Source organism: Schistocerca americana, chromosome 7, assembly GCF_021461395.2.
Source record: "Schistocerca americana isolate TAMUIC-IGC-003095 chromosome 7, iqSchAmer2.1, whole genome shotgun sequence".
In the NCBI taxonomy this organism is placed as follows: domain Eukaryota; kingdom Metazoa; phylum Arthropoda; class Insecta; order Orthoptera; family Acrididae; genus Schistocerca; species Schistocerca americana.
Genome location: NC_060125.1, coordinates 226,288,361 through 226,312,576, shown reverse-complemented (window position 1 = coordinate 226,312,576; position 24,216 = coordinate 226,288,361). Strand labels below are relative to the sequence as shown.

The 24,216-nt window shown below is 43.0% G+C and overlaps 1 protein-coding gene across 2 annotated transcripts in view; it reads right to left on the bottom strand.

The window, feature by feature from the left end:
* LOC124622144 (protein goliath) overlaps positions 1–24,216 on the bottom strand; it is a 639,805-nt gene that overhangs the window by 88,370 nt on the left and 527,219 nt on the right. For both annotated transcript variants that reach the window (XM_047147776.1, XM_047147777.1), the window contains exon 3: positions 11,867–12,002. In XM_047147776.1, the coding sequence (XP_047003732.1) occupies positions 11,867–12,002 (136 nt within the window). The remainder of the gene's footprint in view (positions 1–11,866; positions 12,003–24,216) is intronic.

The window sequence follows — 24,216 nt, the reverse complement described above, 5'->3', positions numbered from 1 at the left end:
AAAGTCAATGCTTTCAAAGAATGACGAAGTGCAATAGCCACCAGGGCTTGATACATCGAGAGAACACCAAATTCGCTATGGCGGAAGTAAGGTACTAAAGCTGATGAAATATAACCAAATAATTCTAAATTTTGTGATTCAATTTTCTCATTTTGAGAGTACTCTAGGAGCGATCTATTTTAGTTGCTAAAAAACATTCAACAGCGTAGATCGCAAAAGTATTTCTTTATTTACGACAATCGGTTTCGACACACTTTGCCGTCATCTTCAGGTCTGAAAAATCTTTTTGTTATGAAACTTGTTCATTTTACATTGAACATCACACCAAGTTGTCGTGCGGATAAATATCACCACATTGCAAAAGACTTGTCATAACTAAAATATTTAAATACAAGGAGCTTTATATTTTTAAATATTGTTATTACACATCTTTTATAACGTGCCATTCTGCCACATTTGAATTTCTGTTGACAGTTTTGCTCTTTACCGCGCAGGAGAATGGTCGCTAGGGGGACGCGCAGCGTGAACCGTTCACAGATTTTTTTTGCATTTTGTTCTTTATTGTGCATTTTACTTGGACGTAGCGCACGTCACATGACATCCGTTGAAGTTAGTTGTTGATCACTTTTATTTTCTATTACAGACGCCAGCCAGCAATCTGACCGAACACGCTGAGCTACTGTCTCGGTGGTTTGGTTGTAGTCCATACAGCGAGCAACGAAGTACTTGACACCAGATTTGCGCTCTGCCAAAACAACAGTTCGGTAGTTATGGTACGCTATATAAACGATGTAGTAAACGTAGGATTACTGGTACTCTTGGTTGAACTGGAAGGTAAAGAAACATAAATGAACGTATAAGTGAGAAAATGGAAGCCGATAACTTTTTTTTAGTCCATTGTGTATTTTATATCCTTAAAGAAAATAAATTGCAAAAATTAGTTGCTTGCGTAACTTCTGTACTTTTGCGTAACCAGAGCAATTAATTTTGATGCAACTACGGTTTAAATGCACAGATATAGACAGAGGGGCCCAAAAAAAATGTATCCAATGTTTAAAAGTCCATAACTGGCAACTGATTGACGGAATTGTCTCATCTTTGGTAGTGTAATAGTTTGTAATTCTGGCAATCGCCACACAAGCGTTGTATTGCGTTGTTTTGTTTTGTCGTATGACAGTCGCCAGGTAGTGTTTTATTCTTAGTTGCACCTAGTTACTCGAGTAAACATGGCTGGCGCAAGGCTTACATTCGATGAAAGAAAGTCAGTTTTGAAGTGGTATTTTAAGTACGAAACATTAATGAGGTTCAATGGCAATGGCGAAATGAGTAACAAACAGAGCCACGGACTTGATTAACGATTCGTCGCATACGAGACAAATTTGAAGCCGAAGGCTGTGTTCAAGATATACACAAACAACGATCTGGACGACCTATAATAGCAACAAGTCCAGCTAACTCCCGTCGTGTGTTACAACAATTCACTCGCTCACCACAGAAGTCTGTGAGACAGTGTGCCCGTAAAACTGGAGTGAGTCGCTCAAGTGTTCGGCGAATTTTGAAGACAGCAAAGTGGAAGTGCTACATCCCAAGATTGCTACACGTAATGAACGAGGACGACCCAGATCGTAGAATGGAGTACTGCGAGTGGTTTACTAACATGGTGCGCAACAATGAAGAGTTTGCAGTGATGATTGTGTGGTCTGATGAGGCACAGTTCAAACTCAATGGAACAGTAAATCGCCACAATTGCATCTACTGGGCCTCCGAAAATCCGTACGTCGATGGAGACAAAGCCGTGAATTTGTCAGGAGTAATTGAATTGATGTGGGTTGTCTTACCGGGGCTTGATTGGGCCATTCTTCTTTGACGGCACAGTTACCGGTGAGGTGTACCTTCAGAAACTTCAGACATCCATTTTACCTGCCATCCGAGACTTGTATGGAAACAGAAGAGTTTACTTTTAACAATATGGTGCCCCAGCTCACTACCAAAATCGTGTTAGGACGTATCTCGACGAAAATCTACCAGGAAGATGGATAGGCCGTAGAGGTGCTGCGGAGTATCCACCACGTTCCCCAGACGTAACTCCTCTGAACTTTTACCTGTGGGGAACACTAAAGGACGTCGTTTATCGACAAAAGCCACGCACATTGGATGAACTTCGAGAATCCATCGTACATTCATGTGCAAATATCCAACTGAACACGTTGCAGTCGGTAGTTCGTGCTGCAGTTCGGCGGCATCGTTTGTGTGTGAATGTTAACGGTGAGCATTTCGAACACCAATAGTGATATCTTTTAGTTGGACTTTAAGCTACACTTTCACCAAAAATGAGAAAACTCCGTCAATTAGTTTGCGAGTTATGGACTTTTAAGCAGTGGATACATTTTCTTGGACACCTTTGTATATATATAATTGTTGTTATTCTGTGCTCAATAAAACGTTCATTATGATCGAAAGCAAGAGTTTCCTTTTATTACTGATAAATGCGACAGTTGCTTATGAATAACAGAAACGAGTTTTATGTAAGTTCGACGAAGTATTGAAGCAATGTTTAATATATTTTTGTTTTGCGTTTTTTAATTTTACCTTTTTGTTGGGGATGTTGCATTTTCTAGCTCTAAATTATAAATCTGGATTGTTTTCTGTATTTTTACTATTACACCCGTCTGTTTCACGTTACAAATAAACAATTTTCGAATAAAACCTGAATTAACCATTGACAGTTCCAGTTTTACTGTAAATACTGTTTGTTCTTAAGTAACAGATTGGACGACAGCTCTGTGGAACAAAAATGTTCCGTAGGTTACTCGGCCATTTACATATACCCTCTCAGTTTCAAGACGGTTCAACACTTCCGCTTTTTAGGAGAATATCGAACGACAATGTTCGCTTACGTAAAGTAAGAGATCGTTATGAGGTAACGCCCTTTTTTTATGTATGAATTTGGCCAGCTATGGATCGCATACAACTTAAGACTTATGGTGTTTCTTTTTCTTCCGTTCTTCCCAGTACTTCTGCATTTTCTCTCCAACTACTCGTCTCTGCTCATCTGTCCACACTCTCTTGGGTCGAGGTTTTGGATCATCTTCTTCATAGTTTGCGTTTTCTATCAGTAGCCTGAAGTGATTCCTGTCACGTATTATTTCTTCTGTAACAGCTATTTTGTTGGCGTCTTTCTTTACTGTTACTATCCATCCTACAGTTTTTTTCAGCTTACTAACGTAATTAAAATTTTTCTTTGTAATCCGTGTTTCTTCCATTCTTTTTAAATGTCCATAAAATTTTAACCGTCTTTTCCTCATTGTATCTGTGATCTTTTCTGTATTTTTGTATAAGTCCCCATTTCTCCTTTTCATCAACCGATTTTCCTTGTTTTTCTCAGGACCTAGCATTTTTCTTAGTATTTTTCTCTCTCTTTTTTCTAGTTCTCTTAATTCGCCTTTCTTATTCAGTGTTGGGCACTCTGATCCATACGTTGCTTGAGTCCTAATAACTGAATTATAATGTTTAATCTTCGCTTGTGTGGATATTGATTTCTTATTGTAGTAGTTTTGTGTTAATTTATATGCAAGTTCTAACTTTTTTACTCTTTCTTTATTTGTTGTGTTATCCAGTCCATTGGCTTGGATCCACTCCCCGAGGTATCTGAATCTATCAACTCTTAATTTTTCCATACTTTGTTTTCATAAACTTTTCTGTATTATGTTTGTGTTCTATATACTCGGTTTTTTCATAGGATATTTTTAGTCCAGTCTTTTCAGCAATCTCGTGTAACAGATCAAGCATAACTATTGCGTCTGTTCGGTTTTCAGTTATCAATGCCATATCATCCGCAAAGGCTAAACATTTCACTTCAAATTTGTTCTTCCCTTGGCCCATGCTATACCCTTTGTGCCTCTGTTTTTTAATGTGTTTACCCATGTTTTTACTATTTTATCTAAAACCAAGTTAAAGAGGATTGCTGACAGTCCGTGTCCTTGTCGAACTCCTGCTTTGATTTTGAATGGTTCAGAAATTTCGCCTTGAAACTTAACTCTTGATGATGTATCTGTGAGCGTTTGTTCAACAAGTCTTATGGTGTTTTCATCTATCCTTGATTCATAAAGTATCTGGAATAGTGCTTTTCTGTCAACTGACTTCTTGAAGTCTACGAAAGTAACTACTGTATTTTTATTTTGTATAGCTCTCACTCTCAAAATTGTTTTTAAATTGGCCGGCCGGTGTGGCCGTGCGGTTCTAGGCGCTTCAGTCTGGAACCGCGTGACCGCTACGGTCGCAGGTTCGAATCCTGCCTCGGGCATGGATGTGTGTCATGTCCTTTGGTTGGTTAGGCTTAAGTAGTTCTAAGTTCTAGGGGACTGATGACATCCGCTGTTAAGTCCCATAGTGCTCCGAGACATTTGAACCATTTTTTGTTTTTAAATTAAGAATCTGTTATGCACATGATCTACCTTTTCTAACGCCCTGTAGGTATGCAACTCGTCAAACATACAGGTAATGGGGGTATGATCATAGCTGGCCAAAGCTGCTAGCAAAATTAACATAGTGTACACTTACTTGTGGTAGTCTAAGGTCGTTTACGATAGTTTTACAACTCTACTTCACACCTGACCAAGACATCTAGGGGAGTTGTCAAATATCGTCCTTACACGATATTCGACAAATTCCCTAGATTTCTTGGTCAGGTGTGAAGTACAGTTTTAAAACTATCTTAGGCTGCCATAGACTACCGTAAATAAGGGTGGACTATGGTAGTTCTCCTAGCAGCCCTGTAAACCGAGATACTTGTGAACTATATTCAATTTATCGCTCGGATAACATTTACCTTCGTCTCAAATAGAAACTAAAGCGTGTTAGATTCAGTGCGTGGACTATTTGCTGTAAACGCAAACCCTTGTAAACTGTATTTGAACTGCTCCAAGGCCAACGTTGTGCTTCGTCCCAGATAGAAACAACATGTTAGCTGGAGCGTGACACGCCGGATGTGAGTGGTGGCTCCTCCTGTTATCCCCCCCCCCCCCCGCCCCCCCGGCTCACGCCACGCCGCTGAGAGCCCGTACATCACAGCGTGGGGTCGCCGGCGACCAGCTGCGATTGCGACAGGGCAGCATCGCTGCAAGGAAGCCGCGAGACCACTGCTGAGAGCTCAGTTCTCCCCCTGTGGCGAACGAATGAGTTACAGCCGGCTCTGGAGCTCCTAAAATAAAGGCCGCGCCCCACTCTGAGAGAGAAAGGAGAAGCACATGTCTCGCACATCTCTGTTACCGTTGCAATAGCTGAAAACGGTGGTCCGACGGATGTATGTCTTCAATCGCTTTGTTTAAATCGTACACTGCGACATTTTGAATCCCGTGACTCCATCTTCAGGTGGCTACTCTTCTTTGTACAGCGTCAATGCCGGCCGGAGTGGCCGAGCGGTTCTAGGAGCTTCAGTCTGGAACCGCGCGACCGCTACGGTCGCAGGTTCGAATCCTGCCACGGGCATGGCTGTGTGTGATGTCCTTAGGTTAGTTAGGTTTAAGTAGTTCTAAGTTCTAGGGGACTGATGACCTCAGAAGTTAAGTCCCACAGTGCTCAGAGCCATTTGAACCATTTTTGAACAGCGTCAATGTAAGTCTTTTTAAATGTTTTGTTGGATCTTTTCTTGAATCTGGAGTTAACAATACCTATGCAGCACACACAAAAACTATTTCGACAGAAATAGAATAGAATACAGCAGGTTGGTTTAAAAAGAAAAATTCTTTGCAACAAAGCTTTCGGACTTATAAGTTTTTAAAGCGCTTATCGTAATAGATTAAGAAAACGGGTTTGTTTACTCTTGAGAAATTGGAAACGTCTGGATGCTACAAGTTTTTTATGAGCTCAGCGGTTTTCCAGTCGCCTAGGGTCCAACTGAGGCGGTGTACTGCTGTTTGCAACGTACTCGTGTCGGTCGTCTGTTCCCATAGCCCACTAACGCCAAATTTCACCGCACTGTCCTAAGGGATACGTCTATCTTATGTCCCTTTGAGGTTCGCCGATGATATTGTAATTCTGTCAGAGACAGCAAAGGACCTGGAAGAACAGCTGAACGAAATCGACAGTGTCTTGAAAGGAGGATATAAGATGAACATCAACAAAAGCAAAACGAGGATAATGGAATGTAGTCGAATGAAGTCGGGTGATGCTGAGGGAATTAGATTAGCAAATGAGATGCTTAAAGTAGTAAAGGAGTTTTGCTATTTGGGGAGCAAAATAACTGATGATGGTCGAGGTAGATAGGATATAAAATGTAGACTGGCAATGGCAAGGAAAGCGTTTCTGAAGAAGAGAAATTTATTAACCTCGAGTATAGATTTAAGTGTCAGGAAGTCGTTTCTGAAAGTATTTGTATGGAGTGTAGCCATGCATGGAAGTGAAACATGGACGATAATTAGTTTGGACAAGAAGAGAATAGAAGCTTTCGAAATGTGGTGCTACAGAAGAATGCTGAAGATTAGATGGGTATATCACATAACTAATGAGGAGGTATTGAATAGAATTGGGGAGAAGAGGAGTTTGTGGCACAACTTGACAATAAGAAGGGACCGGTTGGTAGGACATGTTCTGAGGCATCAAGGGATCACAGATTTAGCATTGGAGGACAGCGTGGAGGGTAAAAATCATAGGAGGAGACCAAGAGATGAATACACTAAGCAGATTCAGAAGGATGTAGGTTGCAGTAGGTACTGGGAGATGAAGAAGCTTGCACAGGATAGAGTAGCATGGAGAGCTGCATCAAACCAGTCTCAGGACTGAGGACCACAACAACAACAACAATGTCGCACATTGATTTCTGTGGTTATGTCACGCAGAGCTGCTTGTCCGTTAGCACTGACAACTCTGCGGAAACGCCGCTGCTCTCGGTCGTTAAGTGAAGGCCGTCGGCCACTGCGTGGTCCGTGGCGGGAGGTACTGCCTGAAATTTGGTATTCTCGGCACACTCTTGACATTGTGGATCTCGGTATACTGAATTCCCTAGCGATTGGACTGGCCCACGCGTCTAGCCCCAACTACCATTACGCGTTTAAAATTTGTTAATTCCCGTCGTGCGACCATAATCTCGTCTGAAACCTTTTCCCATGAATCACCTGAGTACAAATGACAGCTCCGCCAATGAAATGCCCTTTTATACCTTGTGTATGCCATACCACCGCCGTCTGTTTACGTGCATATCGCTGCCCCAAGAGTTTTGTCGCCTCATTGTATATTCTGTGCACTTTGCTTCGTTTCTTTGGGGTAGATACTTTTGTCTCAATCCGCTCACCATTTTGTCTTTCGGGCCTTACATTGCGCAATTTCGACTTACTCAACTTTCAACATTTTGTTTGCACATTCCGGCACCTCCGTCTACACTACCACTCCTTCCTGCATGTGTTCGTCAATAAATGTTCTGATGTTAACGGCCTACGGCCACACAAGTACGTTTTTCACTCAGCTGCCCTTGTTTCACGCAACACGCTCTGCACATTCAGTGGTGGCCGCAAGTGCGGTTTTCTCTCGCAGCTTGGAGCCCACGAATTACGATCGGAGGTGTCTCGGTATAAGATTTGCAAACGTTCACTGTGCACAGTTAGTATTAACTACGAACTGATTTCGATAAATAAGAATGTGGTCCCCGCATTATCTGCTGCGATAGTTGTGAACAGGCATCGACAACGATGTCGTGAAGGAAAATACTGGGTTAAGCGCGACTGCTCCTACAAGCAAACTGAATGCTAATCCATACAAGTTCTTAGAATACTACAGAATGTCTGTCGACTCACTTGAAATGATTTTGAGCATGGTTAGAGGCAGAATTTCTAAAAGAAATACAACCATGAAGGAATAATTCAGTGCAGCATAACGGTAACTTTAGGGTACCTTCTATTTTTCTGAGTACATGCTGCTCCAGAAAGTTATGTCGATTTTTGCGCAGCGCGGTTTTTAAGTCGGTGGCGACACGTTTTGCAGACACATGTGGAGAGAGTTAATTTGTCGATAAACACGTTGATGTTATACGAATCACATTAATTTATTAGTAACTAATGTAACTCAAGAAAGGACCTCTAATAGAATTTAGGCAAATCGCCAGTCGCCACATTGCGCTGCTGGAAAGGTAACAGATTTTCAGTCATCCAGTACCGCCATTCTTCATAGATCGGCCCCTTCCTTAGTCATTTTGCACTTCCTGTCGATGTCATTTTTGAGACGTTTGTCTTCCTTTTTGCCTGCTTCGTTTATTGCATTTTTATATTTTCTCCTTTCATCAATTCAACATCTCTCGTGTTACGCAAGGATTTCTACTAGCCCTCGTCATTTTACCCACTTGATCCTCTGCTGCCTTGACTATTTCATCTCTCAACGCTACCCATTATTCTTCTACGGTATCCCTTACCACAGTTCTTTTCAATCGTTCTGTAACGCTCTCTCAAACCCTCAACAAACTCTGGTTCTTTCAGTTTATCCAGGTCCCGTCTCCTCCAACTCCTACCTTTTTGCAGTTTCTTCAGTTTTAATCTGCAGTACTTAACCAATTGTGGTCAGAGTCCATATGTGCCCCTGGAAATGTCTGACAATTTAAAACCTTGAGTGGGTAGAAATTATCTCCAAATGCTGTTACAGAGGTATGAATTCAACAGTCCAGTAGATACGGCTACACGGCCGGAGTGGCTGAGTGGTTCTAGGCGCTTCAATCTGGAACCGCGCGACCGCTACGGTCGCAGGTTCGAATCCTGCCTCAGGCATGGATGTGTGTGATGGCCTCAGGTTAGTTAGGTTTAAGTAGTTCTAAGTAATAGGGGACTGATGACCTACGCTGTTAAGTCCCATAGTGCTCAGAGCCATTTGAACCATTCAGATACGGCTGCACAATATTGTGACAAACTGGAGAGACAAGAATTGACATGGTTTCAGCTATATATCTCTATCTTACCATTATATAATCTATCTGAAACCTTCCGGTGTCTCCAGGCCTCTTCCACGTATACAACCTTCTTTCATGATTCTTAAACCAAATGTTACCTATGATTACGTTGTGCTCTGTGCAAAATTCTACCAGACGGCTTCCTCCTTCATTCTTTACCCCCACCCCATATCCTCCTACTATTACTTTTCCTTCTCTTCCTTTTTCTTCTCTTCCTTTTCCTACTATCGAATTCCAGTCCCCCATGACTACGAAATTTTCGTGTCTCTTAACTATCTGAATACTTCCTTTTATCGCATCATACATTTCTTCAATCTCTTCATCATCTGCAGAACCAGCTGGCTTATAAACTTGTACTACTGTGGTAGGCATGGGCTTCGTGTTTATCTTGGCTACATTTTTATCCGTTTCTTGTTTTATGAGGTGTTTTGCTTGTTCCTATTTCTTTTTCGGTTCTCTAGTGAGAAACTACTGACTTTGTACGTCTATATTTCTTGAATTATTGGTCATAATGTCATAAGGGGGTTAACACGATCGTTTGCGCATATGCTATAGCTAACGAGATTCACCACCCCTTTCGCGAGGTGGTCGCTCAAAATTGAGCCCACACCAATACAGCTGACCCCAGCCGAACCGTCTGCACAGCTACGGTCAGAGTAGTTTTGTGTGCGCAGAAACGGCGCCCACTAATTTGAAGGATAAGATGGCTACACTAGTCACGTGATCGAGTTAGTTCCTGATAGGGCCGTGTCTATAGTTCAGATTGTCGAGCAAATGCAGTCTGGAGACAGTAACAGCAGTATCCTAGTGCACCAAGCAACGATATAAGTGTGTGTGTGTGTTTTGGGGATTATGGGCGCTCAACGTCGAGGTCATCAGCGCCTTGACACACAGTAAAAGGCACTAATGCGGACAGACATAGTAAAACCGAAGCACACACGCAAAGAAAGCAGGAAAAGAAGGAAAATGCTACATAAGAAAGTAAAATATAAGGAAAGCGAAAAAGTAGCAGCAAGAATGCGACAGGAAAGTGTCACTGGCTGGCCACTTACATAAAATATGGGCAAGCTTGTCACAAAGTGAGCAAATTAAGACCCTCTCTCTAAAATCTTTGTAAAAACATTTTACAAGGCACAAGACTTTAAAAATTTAACCACATTCGTCCGAGTGTTTCCTAAAAGAAATGGCAGATCCACTGGCAAGGCAGCCGCGGTCCGCTGGTCAGAAAATAAAAAGCAATCCAATAAAACGTGGCTCACAGTGACCTCGACGCCACAAGCACCACACATTGGAGGCTCCTCTCGCCGTAGGAAGCCATGCGTCATAGGACTGTGGCCTATCCGAAGCAGAGTGAGGAGAACCTCGTCTCGTGGTTCAAATGGCTCTGAGCACTATAGGACTTAACATCTATGGTCATCAGTCCCCTAGAACTTAGAACTACTTAAACCTAGCAAACCTAAGGACAGCACACAACACCCAGTCATCACGAGGCAGAGAAAATTCCTGACCCCGCCGGGAATCGAACCCGGGAACCCGGGCGCGGGAAGCGAGAACGCTACCGCACGACCACGAGCTGCGGACAACCTCGTCTCGTCTACGGGGCTGGAAGAAGTACACCACACACGCGTTGTGGGCTTGACTAAACGGAGCTTATTGTCAGTCATTTCCAGCCAATCATGTTCCCACCGCCGGCCGCGGTGGTCTAGCGGTTCTAGGCGCTCAGTCCGGAGCCGCGCGACTGCTACGGTCGCAGGTTCGAATCCTGCCTCGGGCATGGATGTGTGTGATGTCCTTAGGTTAGTTAGGTTTAAGTAGTTCTAAGTTCTAGGGGACTGATGACCATAGATGTTAAGTCCCATGGTGCTCAGAGCCATTTGAACCATGTTCCCACCGGCGCATGACTTTTGAGCTCAACAGCGAGGTGAGTGCGTGCAGAGAGGAGATGTTATTGTTGTGGTCTACAGTCCTGAGACTGGTTTGATGTAGCTCTCCATGCTATTCTATCCCGTGCAAGCTTCTTCATCTCCCAGTACCTTCTGCAACCTACATCCTTCTGAATCTGCTTAGTGTATTCATCTCTTGGTCTCCCTCTACGATTTTTACCCTCCACGCTGCCCTCCAATACTAAATTAGTGACCCCTCGATGTCTCAGAACATGTCCTACCAACCGATCCCTTCTTCTAGTCAAGTTGTGCCACTAGCTCCTCTTCTCCGCAATTCTATTCAATACCTCCTCATTAGCTATGTGGTCTACCCATCTAATCTTCAACATTCTTCTGTAGCACCACATTTCGAAAGCTTCTATTCTCTTCTTGTCTAAGCTATTTATCGTCCACGTTTCACTTCCATACATGGATACACTCCATACAAATACTTTCAGAAACGACTTCCTGACATTTAAATCTATACTCGATGTTAACAAATTTTTCTTCTTCAGAAAGAGAGATAGCACACTGAAATACCTGCGGATCGAGACACGCCTCCTTGCCTACGCGATCTGCCCTTTCGTTCCCAGCAATGCCGACGTGCCCCGGAACCCAGTCGCTGTAGTTGGAGGAGGGCATCCTGGATGGTCTGGACTATTTTATCTGCTGGATACAAACGTTGCAGTGAGTGAAGAGCACTTGGTGAATCGGGACAAGGAATTTAGGACAGGAAGAATGTCTCATCTGCTCCAGTGCCCGGGAGATCGCAGACAATTCTGCATCAGTGAAAGTCTGAGGCCGTCGAACCTTGAGGACACGATCCGGAAAAAGCAACAGAGCAACCAACGGAACCCCCTTGTTTCGACCCATCCGTAAAAACAGCTACATAGTCGTGGTGCTCAGATAAAATGTTGCATTAAAAGCGGTAGCAGGAGTGCTATCTCTCTTGTACTGCACCAGATCTAAAATCTCTGGGCCTCTCCAGTAACAACTGCGGGGCAGGCGGCGTACGCACCTGTTGACGGCGGCGCCGTAGGTGCGCGTGCAAGGCGCGGCGGGCGCCATGGAGAGGAAGACGGCAGAGTAGTTGCGCGCCAGGCGCACGATCTCCTCGCCCGCAGACCGGCCCGCCACCACGGCGCTCGTGTTGCCTGCAACACAACACCAACAACCTGGTAGTGTCACGATAAACTTGGCTTCAAACCGTGGCTTTGAATACAGGGCGACAATTACTGAAATATATGAAAAACACCCAACAAAAACGTATATTACACTACAGGCCATTAAAATTGCTACACCAAGAGAAAATGCAGATGATAAACGGGTATTCACTGGACAAATATATTGCACTAGAACTGACATGTGATTACATTTTCACGCAATTTGCGTGCATAGATCCTGAGAAATCAGTACCCAGAACAACCATCTCTGGCCGTAATAACGGCCTCGATACGCCTGGGCATTGACTCAAACAGAGCTTGAATGGTGTGTACAGGTACAGCTGCCCATGCAACTTAAACACGATACCACAGTTCATCAAGAGTAGTGACTGGCGTATTGTGACGAGCCAGTTGCTCGGCCACCTTTGACCAGACGGTTTCAGTTGGTGAGAGATCTGGAGAATGTGCCGGCCAGGGCAGCAGCCGAACATTTTCTGTGTCCAGAAAGGCCCGTACAGGACCTGCAACATGCGGTCGTGCATTGTCCTGCTGAAATGTAGGGTTTCGCAGAGATCGAATGAAGGGTAGAGCCACGGGTCGTAACACATCTGAAATGTAACGCTCACTGTTCAAAGTGCCGTCAATGCGCGAACAAGAGGTAACCGAGACGTGTAGCCAATGGCGCCCCATACCATCACGCCGGGTGATACGCCAGTATGGTGATGACGAATACACGCTTCCAATGTGCGTTCACCGCGATGTCGCTCAACACGGATGCGACCATCGCGACGCTGTAAACAGAACCTGGATTCATCCGAAAAAATGACGTTTTGCCATTCGCGCACCCAGGTTCATCGTTGAGCACACCATCGCAGGCGCTCCTGTCTGTGATGCAGCGTCAAGGGTAACCGTAACCATGGTCTCCGAGCTGATAGCCCGTGCTGCTGCAAATGTCGTCGAACTGTTCATGCAGATGGTTGTCTTGCAAAAGTCCCCATCTGTTGACTCAGGGATCGAGACGTGGCTGCACGATCCGTTACAGTCATGCGGATAAGATTCCTGTCATCTCGACTGCTAGTGATACGAGGCCGTTCGGATCCAGCACGGCGTTCCGTATTACCCTTCTGAACCCACCGATTCCATATTCTGGTAACAGTCATTGGATCTCGACCAACGCTAGCAGCAATGTCGCGATACGATAAACCGCAATCGCGAGAGGCTACAATCCGACCTCTATCAAAGTCGGAAACGTGATGCTAAGCATTTCTCCTCCTTACACGAGGCAACGCCGGTCAACTGATGTTTGTGTATGAGAAATCGGTTGGAAACGTTCATTATGTCAGCACGTTGTAGGTGTCGCCACCGCCGCTAACCTTGTGTGAATGCTCTGAAAAGCTAATCATTTGCATATCACAGCTTCTTCTTCCGGTCGGTTAAATTTCGCGTCTGTAGCACGTCATATTCGTGGTGTAGTAATTTTAATGGCTAGTAGTGTAGTTTCAAGCTGCGGCGTGCACACACTTTATTCAACATGTAAACGTCAATACAGATGTTCCGATTTATGTTATGACATGTTCGATACGCTTGCCGTCATTGGCGATGATGTGGCGCAGACGAATAGCGAATTTCTGCATGACCCGCTGAAGTGTCGGAACATCGATGCTCCTGAATGGCTGTTTTGAGCTCAGCAATAGTTTTGGGGTTGTTGCTCTACGCCTTGTCTTTAATACAGCGCCAGAAAAAGCAGTAGTATGTGTTCAGACCCGGAGAATATGGCGGCCAATCGAGGTCCATGCCAGAGTCAGAATATGGTCCCCATAGTGCTCCTCCAGGACATCAAACTCTCTCCTGCTTCTATGGGATCGAGCTCCGTCTTGCATGAACCGCATCTTGCCGAAATCGGGGTTACTTTGAGTAATGGGGACGAAATCATCTTCCAAAACCTTCACGTACCGTTCGGTAGTCACCGTGCCCTCAAAGAATATCGCATTTCGCACCGATTATTCCTTGACTGCACACTGCACACCACACCGTCAGCCGTTGAGGGTAAAGATACTTTCCGATCTCAAAATGCTGATTCTCAGTCCCCCAAATACGCCAATTTTGATTATTGACGAACCCATTCAAACGAAACAGGGCGTTGGTCGCTAAATCCAACCATGCATGCGCATACTAATTACCATCATGCCCCGTGGCAAACTGTGCAGTTTGAACGTCCTAACGCAAACCGTTAAGAAGTTATGACTATGACGCTATGACGATGACGATGACGCTATGACGATGACGATGACGCTATGACGATGACGATGACGCTATGACGACGACGATGACGCTATGACGACGACGATGACGCTATGACGACGACGATGACGCTATGACGACGACGCTATGGCGACGACGCTATGGCGACGACGCTATGGCGACGACGCTATGGCGACGACGCTATGGCGACGACGCTATGGCGACGACGCTATGGCGACGACGCTATGGCGACGACGCTATGGCGACGACGCTATGGCGACGACGCTATGGCGACGACGCTATGGCGACGACGCTATGACGACGACGCTATGACGACGACGCTATGACGACGACGCTATGGCGACGACGCTATGGCGACGACGCTATGACGACGACGCTATGACGACGACGCTATGACGACGACGCTATGACGACGACGCTATGACGATGACGCTATGACGATGAAGTTATGACGATTTTATTTCATGTAGTTCAGTAATTGTCACCCCGCATGAGCCGCTGACAGCCAGTGTGATACAACTCAGTTTTTCCCACTTCTCAGAAATTAAATGTTTTGCGTTTCGTTTAATGTAAATTCTTGCTTTACAATAAATCGTGATTCATTTGATGAAATGTACAAATGAAATACTTTAACTACATTATAGTTATTTGTACCTTAAATTCCTTTTTATAGTCTCTAAAATTGGAGTACCACTTTTCCTCTCAGAAATTTACCCATAGTGAAAGATAAAGTGGTAGAACTCGAGCGTTGCACCACTCTTCTTATAAACGTTTTGATGAAGTTGAATGCCTGAGAAGCAATACGCTGCCTTTTAATCTCCATAATTGCAATTTATTTATAGAACATAAACGTAATGTGATACAGTAAATGTGAGTCTGCACTTATTGCCCCCATTATCTACTTTTCTCTCACACATTGACCTAAAATAATAGCGTTATTGGTTCCCGGGTTCGATTCCCGGCGGGGTCAGGGATTTTCTCTGCCTCGTGATGACTGGGTGTTGTGTGATGTCCTTAGATTAGTTAGGTTTAAGTAGTTCTAAGTTCTAGGGGACTGATGACTATAGATGTTAAGTCCCATAGTGCTCAGAGCCATTTGAACCAATAGCGTTATTGTTATTAATTATTAGAATGCTACCTACTGCGTCCAGTAATTCAGCACTGCGTTCATCTACGGATTATAAGTAAATTGTTGTTGAAACTTCCTGGCAGATTAAAACTGTGTGCCCGACCGAGACTCGAACTCGGGACCTTTGCCTTTCGCGGGCAAGTGCTCTACCAACTGAGCTACCGAAGCACGACTCACGCCCGGTACTCACAGCTTTACTTCTGCCAGTACCTCGTCTCCTACCTTCCAAACTTTGCAGAAGCTCTCCTGCGAAACGTTTCGGTCGGGCACACAGTTTTAATCTGCCAGGAAGTTTCATATCAGCGCACACTCCGCTGCAGAGTGAAAATCTCATTCTGGAAATTGTTGTTGCTAAATTTCAAATTGTTGTTGCTAAATTTCGAAATTTCTTAAAATATGATTCGTGTCCTGCTGATATTTCAAGAGGCTTTATAATGGAGCATGTCTGTTTACTCGATTTCTCCGTCCACGTCATCTTCCTCTGCCAAAGAGTCAACATGTCCAGGTCCAGATTCCTGAGCCGAACATTGCAGATGCCAGTTGGCTGGAGAAAACACGGTGCACCAGAGGGATGTACAGGAGAAGTGTTCTAATGTTTTTGCCTCGGTGATAGGTCGCACAGCACTGTTGAGAGGGATGAGTTTTATGGTTTATCTATTTAATGTGAGATTTTACTGCTTGATTCGTTTAGGCTTTAAACCAGACTTCAACACAGAGTGCAAACTTCCCATATAAAGACGATTTCTGTTTTAATAACATCTGGATACCACAAACCTAAACAAAAGCTAATACTTACTAGCACTGTTACAATGACTGTTTGATTTTAGAGAGTAAATAAACACTTAAAATAACAGAAAAAAAACCACGTGGTCTTGCCTCTTGACTTATGCCACTATCCCCGCGAACGCACTTCACTCTACCGTGAGAGTCCGCAGCTCGTGGTCTAGTGACTAGCGTTGCTGCCTCTAGATCACGGGGTCCCGGGTTCGATTCCCGGCCGGGTTGGTGATTTTCTCTGCCCGGGGACTGGGTGTTTGTGTTGTTCTCATGATTTCATCATCATCATCATCATCATCATTCGTGACAGTGGCTAGACTGGAGTGTGAAAAAAATTGGACTGCGTAAAAATGGGGACTTTGTACTGGCGCTGATGACTACGCAGTTGAGCGCCCTACAAACCAATCATCATCATCATTATCATCTACCGTGAGAGGGAGAATGCATTTGGAGCTCTCAAATGGCTCCGTTTGGAGTTATCGTTATACCACTTCTCCACAGCAAATTGCCATGCATTGTGAGTAAACTGAGTGGTATAACTCAAAAACTAAATTTTTTTGATTTAGACCACTTTGATTCTCAGCGGCTCATATATACTTCACACACACACACACACACATTATATATATAGGGTGAACCAAAACTCGCGCTCTCGGATACGACGGTGCAATTCCTTGCGTGTTAACAGTACGAGAATATATCTTCAAAATTTCGTCCAGTCCACATTTTCCGTATAAAGTGTACGTCAATGAAAGGCAATTTGGCAACACTACAGTGGCATAAGCGACGAGTATCTCCATTCACAGCTGTGTAGCTGTGCTGCACAGTTGGTACCGTGGTGAGAATTTTGCACTGCAATACGTGAGTTCGAGCCCGTGTCTAGATACAATTCTTTTTGATTTTATAATATGTGGCGTGTTATTTGCCTTCTTAATAGTTGTACAGTAGGTGTTACACCGAACACAGGCAATTATTTAATATTAACACAGAAATTACTGACAAGTAGTTTTTATCATTCCACTTTTAAAGATCAGTTTTACCTTTACACATTTACTCTGCTCTCTACCATGCACAACGTCCCTATACGCTTTCCAGTCCATTGACAGTCTGTCAGTAATAGTGCATTTAAAATATTACAACTGACCCCAATAACTAAATTTAGTATGCAGTTTAATATCTTCTCGTTGATGAGATTTTAGTTATTTCTGTCCTATGATAGTAATTTATTTCTAAGCCATTATTACACTTCTCGAATATGTCTGAGACGCCTGACTAATAATTGTTATCTGTATGTCCATCTTTTCAGAGATGGTTTCGGGACTCGGCTGTTCAGTACAGAATGTTCAACCACACCTTTCAGCCGTGTAAATTCCAAACTGTTGTTTTACTTGGCTACTAGTTTCAGCGATTTACTACGCCATCGGCAGATGATGGTTGAACTGATCGCTGTAGCAAGCGTAAATCTACACATACCAGTCTGGCCCCTATTTTGACCGGCACCGAGGTTGGAATATTCCTACACGTCGGTCAGGAGGCCTGAAGATGGCGTAGTAAATCGCCGAAATTGGTTGCCAAAGAAAATAAGTTCGGAAACTAAACGGCTCGGCTGAAAAATGTTTGATTTGACATTCTGCAATAATTGTTATGTTTTCTGAAATAAACCGCTTTCAGCTATAGGTGAACTTTTACAGGAAGACGACCTGTTTCGTGATTTAAAAAATCACATCTTCAGGTGTACATACGTCAGTGAAACATAAGTCCTGAAATGGGAAGGAGAGGGATTCAGCCTTCTCAAAACCAAATACTGTTACCCGCAACAAGCATGGTGTTATAGTTGAGAAACTGACATGTTAGGAGTGCTTTTACTTCACACCGGGAAGCAGCTGACAGCGACCCTCCAACTGCCTCACCGTGCAGGGCCTTCCTCAGTTCCGCGCGGACGTCATGTCGTTTATAGCACGGCGCAGCTGACGTGATCCGCCTGCAGTTTCTCGGAAAAGGCAGAAGTCGGGTGAGTGAAGAACCGGCAGGTCGGGTTGCTTGCAGGTGCATTTCCTCTTAACGGCTGGCGATCTGCTTCTCTCTAGCAAACCAAGTCTCTTCCATTTATAGCACCGATGCGTACTAGTCATCTGGTTGTTACTTTTGCGATAGGTGCTCGCTGAGAGAGAGAGAGAGAGAGAGAGAGAGAGAGAGAGAGAGATAATCAGTCCCTTTATATAATTACAACCACGTTGTATTCTTCACGAAGAGATGTGTGCATGCTCGCAGCGACAGTAAAGAACAGTCTTGGGACGACGGCTGGCATTAACTTCTTGATGCAATAATTTACCAACATTCGTATGTATTGTTGAAATTTATTTTATCTCATGAACTTCTATGTGGTACCAGTTTCGGCATTATGACGAGTGGGGCCTGAAGATGGCATCAATGCAATGCCGAAACTGGTAGCACATAGAAGTTCATAAATTAAAATCAATTTCTACAATACATACGGCTGTTGGTAATTATTGCATCAAGAAGTAAAGAAGAGTGGACAATCAGGGTTGGAACCACCAAAGTGACCGCCCCCTGCTACGTTACAATTTCGCGTGTAAATATTGTTCTTCTGGAATTTCATACCGCAGCACTAAGCAAAACGAAGTGCAAATTTTAGTGAATTTCCACCACGTACTGTGAGTTTTTGCAGCCACTCTCAAAAAAATGGCTGTAAGGCCGGTATTACACTATCAAATTTCTTTGTCAAATATCTTTGTCCAAAGTCTTTGTCAAAGATATTTGATAGTGTAATAGGAACTTTGTCAAAAGTCGTCCAATATTTGATCAAATCTAGGGCCTCGCTGTATATTTGATCAAAGAAATCGCTTGTCTTCTGTTCACTGCAATGTGACATGTTACCACATGGAGCGCTAGGATCGCTGCAGCGTTCTGTCGTCTGTAGTGTTTTTATAAACATTGCCGGTAAATACAAGTGGTGTGTGCCGACAACTACAAAATTAATAGAGATGTATGATGCTGATGAGGCGCTTTACAACGTGAGGCACCCTGAATACAAAAATAAAATAAGAAGATTGGAGACGAGACCTGACCTAACTTAACATAACATAACATAACATAACATAACATAACATAACATAACATAACATAACATAACATAACATAACATAACATAACATAACATAACATAACATAACATAACATAACATAACATAACATAACATAACATAACATAACATAACCCTCTCCTGTAGCAAGGAATCGGAGTGTTACAGTGAGCCTGTCTTCTGAAGATGTAGCAGTTCTTAAGTGAATATTGTGCTTTGTGATGAGGATACACTTCACTGAGCACATACAGGAATGTATGCTCATCCATTCTTAAGTAATTGATGTACCACTTGACGTCTTCCACTGTAAGCTCACGTAAGAAGTTTTGTTAAATGCTTTTATCGTGTCGTCGTAAAACCCACAGCTTCACCCAGATTAGATTAGTTTTTCGTTCCATAGATCCGTGCTGAGGAGATTCTCGTGGATGTGGAACATGTCAATTTTTTTAAGCTGAAATAACAATACTAATAGTATGAATAAATACGTCAGTTGTTTCTATTAAAAATTTCGTCAGTGGAGTAGGAGTTGGCCACTAGTAAGTCTTTCAGGCTCCTTTTACTCTGATCTTTATTTGTAACTAATTTTTTTGTGTTTGCTGGCAAATTATTGAAGATGAGTGTTCCTGAGTAGTGGACCTCTTTTTGAACTAAAGTAAGTGCTTTTAAGCCCTTGTGTAGATCATTTTTGTTCCTGGTATTGTAAGTATGAACTGAGTTGTTTGTTGGAAAAAGAGATATATTATTTACGACAAATTTCATTAAGGAGTAAATATACTGAGAGGCAGTAGTTAGTATACCCAGTTCTTTGAAGAGGTTTCTACAGGACGTCCGTGAATTTACTCCACAAATAATACGTATTACACGCTTTTGGACTCTGAAAACTTTTGTTTGACTTGAAGATTTACCCCAAAATATTATATCATATGACATTATGGAATTAAAGTATGCAAGCTTTTTCATTTTTATGTTGCCTATGTCTGCTAACACTCGAATTGCAAACAGATTTGTTAAGGCGTTTCTGCAGCTCTGGGATGTGCTCCTCCCAACTGAATTTATTATCAAGTTGTAATCCCAGGACTTTTAAGACTGTCAACCTCGTATGTATGGTTCCATTTTTTCCCCCACTTCTTTCCGCATGTGCACACAATCCAATTGGGGTACGTACAACTGCTGCGGTTAATAACAAGTTGTTGTCAGCCATCTTGAACTTTGACGAAAAATTTGATGACAGTGTACTACCCCTTCTAGCGCTACGCCAAAGATCTTTGTCAAATATATTTGACGGAATATTTGATCACATCTTTGATCAAATCTTTGACAAAGAAATTTGATAGTCTAATACCGGCCTAAGCACCATGGGACTTAGCATCTGAGGTCATCAGTCCCCTAGAACTTAGAACTACTTAAACCTAACTAACCTAAGGACATCACACACATCCATGCCCGAGGCAGGATTCGAACTTGCGACCGTAGCAGCAGCGCGGTTCCGGATTGAAGCGCCTAGAACCGCTCGGCCACAGCGGCCGGCCGCAGCCACTCTCCCACACTAGCTAATTCGGCGGTGTTTATGACAATAGCTTTTGCTTGTTTTGTGCAACTGGATTTTTGTTTTTAACCAAAAATGTCTCACTTAACTGTTTTAGGCATCTTCAGTGGCCTAAAAAGAAATGATTCTTTTCGTAGTTATATTTTGTTTTAATGTACGTAGTGTTTCATACCACGATTTGTAAGTTACCTTTATACACTCATTACTTAAGATAAAGGATTTACATTGACATTCATGTCGTAGGTACTCAGTCTTTATGCTTCACTTTTAATAACGTGAATGTTAAGGTGACCTAAAAGCACGGGTGTGAAACGCTACTTATCTCAGAACAATATATTTATATTTTGGGAAACAATTACTCTTTTGTATACGTTTGTGTGTCCATGACAGCTGTGAATTTCTTGAAGTAAGTCATTTTTCGGTATAGACTGCTCCTTTATTTTCAAATAATCAATGTATTTCATAATTTAGCAGTTAGCTAATTTCGCCTCTTTGGGCATTATCATACTACGTCAAGGAAAAAATTGTTATGCATACAATCTGAGTCGTCTGCCCCTTCCGCTGCCGTTTTATTCAATCCGCAATGTTGTATCTGACATTCAAAAACCACGCCCGAAATTTTTATATTCTCTCGCTCGCTAATCGAAAATTATTAGCCCAACAGAACAATGAACAGGTGAAACTTCCTGGCAGATTAAAACTGTGTGTCGGACCGAGACTCGAACTCGGGACCTTTGGCTTTCGCGGGCAAGTGCTCTACCATCTGAGCTACCCAAGCACGTCTCACGCCCTGTCCTCACAGCTTCACTTAAGCCTGTAACTCGTCTCCTGCTTTCCAAACTTCACAGAAGCTCTCCTGCGAACCTTGAAGAACTAGCACTGCTGGATATGTGGCGACATGGCTTAGCCACAGCCTGGGAAATGTTTCCAGAATGAAATTTTCACTCTGCAGCGGAGTGTGCGCTGATATGAAACTTCCTGGCAGGTTAAAACTGTGTGGCGGACCGAAACTCGAACTCGGGACCTTTGTCCTTCGAGGGCAAGTGCTCTGCCACCTCAGCTACCCAAGCACGATTCAAGTCCCGTCCTCACAGCTTCACTTCCGCCAGTATCTCGTCTCCTACTTCCCAAACTTCACAGAAGTTCTCCTGCGAACCTTGCAGAACTAGCACTCCTGTAAGAAAGTTCGAGTCTCGGTCCGGCATACTGTTTTAATCTTCCAGGAAGCTTCGTATCAGTGCACACTCCGCTGCAGAGTGAAAATCTCATTCTTGAAGTGAAAAGGTCTTTTTCTTTAAGGAAATTTGTTGTTAAATTTTTTAGCCCAGTACGTTTTCGCCAGAGGCCGTACATTTCGAGTTATTCAAGAAAAACGTACAAAATGACCTTCCAACCCAGTCTCTCACTCACCTTCCCACTCGGTCAGTATTTCTAGCATATCGTTCATCGCACTCCCGCCTACCACTGTACAACAATTTACTAGTGCACAAATTATTTCGCACATTCGACCTTTTTATGGGTTCATAATCTGGCCGAATTATGTCACCGATTTAGTCCAGACATTTGTGTAAATTTTACCTAACATTTTTGTGAATATCAACAGCATAAAATAACGAATTACAACTTTGTATTCGTCGGAACTTCTGACTACAAAACTACTCTGTTTTTATAAGGGTTAAGACTGGATCTAAGTGTCAACGTAACTAGTTTCAGCTTAACGTTTACAAACGTCGTTTTTGTTCCATTGTCCTCATGGGCACGTTTAAATTAATAATGATAACGAAATAGCCGACTATGCTGATGGCGTAATAGTTCAAACAGTATGACACTAAAAAAGGTCAAATATCGGGAACTTCGTGTAGTCGTAAATTTTTGTACAGTTGTTGAAGAGAATGCCGTACTAGAAATCCTGACTGGTCAAGGATGAGTGCGGGGATGGAGGTTTGTCTGACGTCTTTTTTTTTTTTTTTTTTTTTTTTTTGGAAACACGCGAAAACCATAGCCTCCAGCGCAAACACATCCCAGCACAAAATTTAACTACATTAAATCTCCTATAAAACAAGCCAAATTCGTTTATTTCTGTATGACTAGTAGACTGCGGGTAGCGAGAGAGAGAGTATACGAAAACCTAGCGAGTGGTTTTTAAAGACCAGATATTACATTGCGGGTTGCAGTAGACGGCAGCGGTAGGAGACAGCTGAATCGCCTTGTATAGCATGATATGTTCCACACATTCATGTGGAGAAAGAGCTATGTGACGACGTTCCTCACAGGAGTTCTGTACATGTAAAATGGAAAGGTGCAACCCTTATGCGGGTGTGTCCCTGTGACGGCAACACCAAATTAAAGCCGGCAGGAGAGGTCGAGCGATTCTAGGCGCTTCAGTCTGGAACCACGCAACCGCTACGGTCGCAGGTTCGACTCCTGCCTCGGGCATGGCTGTGTGTGATGTCCTTAGGTTAATTAGGTTTAAGTAGTTCTAAGTTCTAGGGGACTGATGACCTCAGATGTTAAGTCCCATAGTGCTCAGAGCCATTTGCACCACTTTGAACCAAATTAAAATATGTTATTGTGACTATTAACACACATAGCATAGCCAGCGTTTAAGACGTCTTGTTTTAACTGCAAATGGTATGGCGCATTTCCTAAATGCAGCTTATGATACTTTTTCTTTCTAGTAAGTATAAGTAATGCTTCCATGTTTCAGTTGTGAAAAAAATTAGATTATACTGTCTATGGGTGTCATGATATTCTAATTCGAGCGGATTTGACTGCCGTTTGTAGCCTATGTACAAAATTAATTCTACGCCTTGCATCAGAGCGGTGTCTTGTTCCTCGTTGTGTCGTAAACATCTTACACAAACTTGACTGGCGCGGAACTAACCGTAACACATTCCGTGGAAGAAAATAGAATTCCTGGTTTCGGATACTATTCGTTCCCAGCAAAACAAACGCCTGAGCGCGCAGCGAATTGATTAGCAGAATCGATGTTTTCTGCATCGATTTCGAGAGTACTGCGCAAAAAGTAAAGGTTATCACACGGCCAAGTCTGCCAGCTGCGCTAAAGTTTGGTTGCTCCCTAAACATACTCTCGATGAATGTTCTTTTATCCCTATTTAAATTTAAATAATAAATACGAAACATTTATTTTTATGCATAGCAATAAATGAGAAAGGTCTGTGATGTATGTAACATATGCTGGCACATACAGCCAATAGAAAAACTTCTCCTGAATTTTCAATTTTACGAAATTTTGTTTTTAAAAACAAACATTAAGAGAACAGCAACAGGGTCTTCAAACTCCAACATGATTCAGTACCAAATTATTAGCAAGTAGACGATGTGTTTCAGGAAGAACATATTATTGCATATTTAAGAAAATTTCTC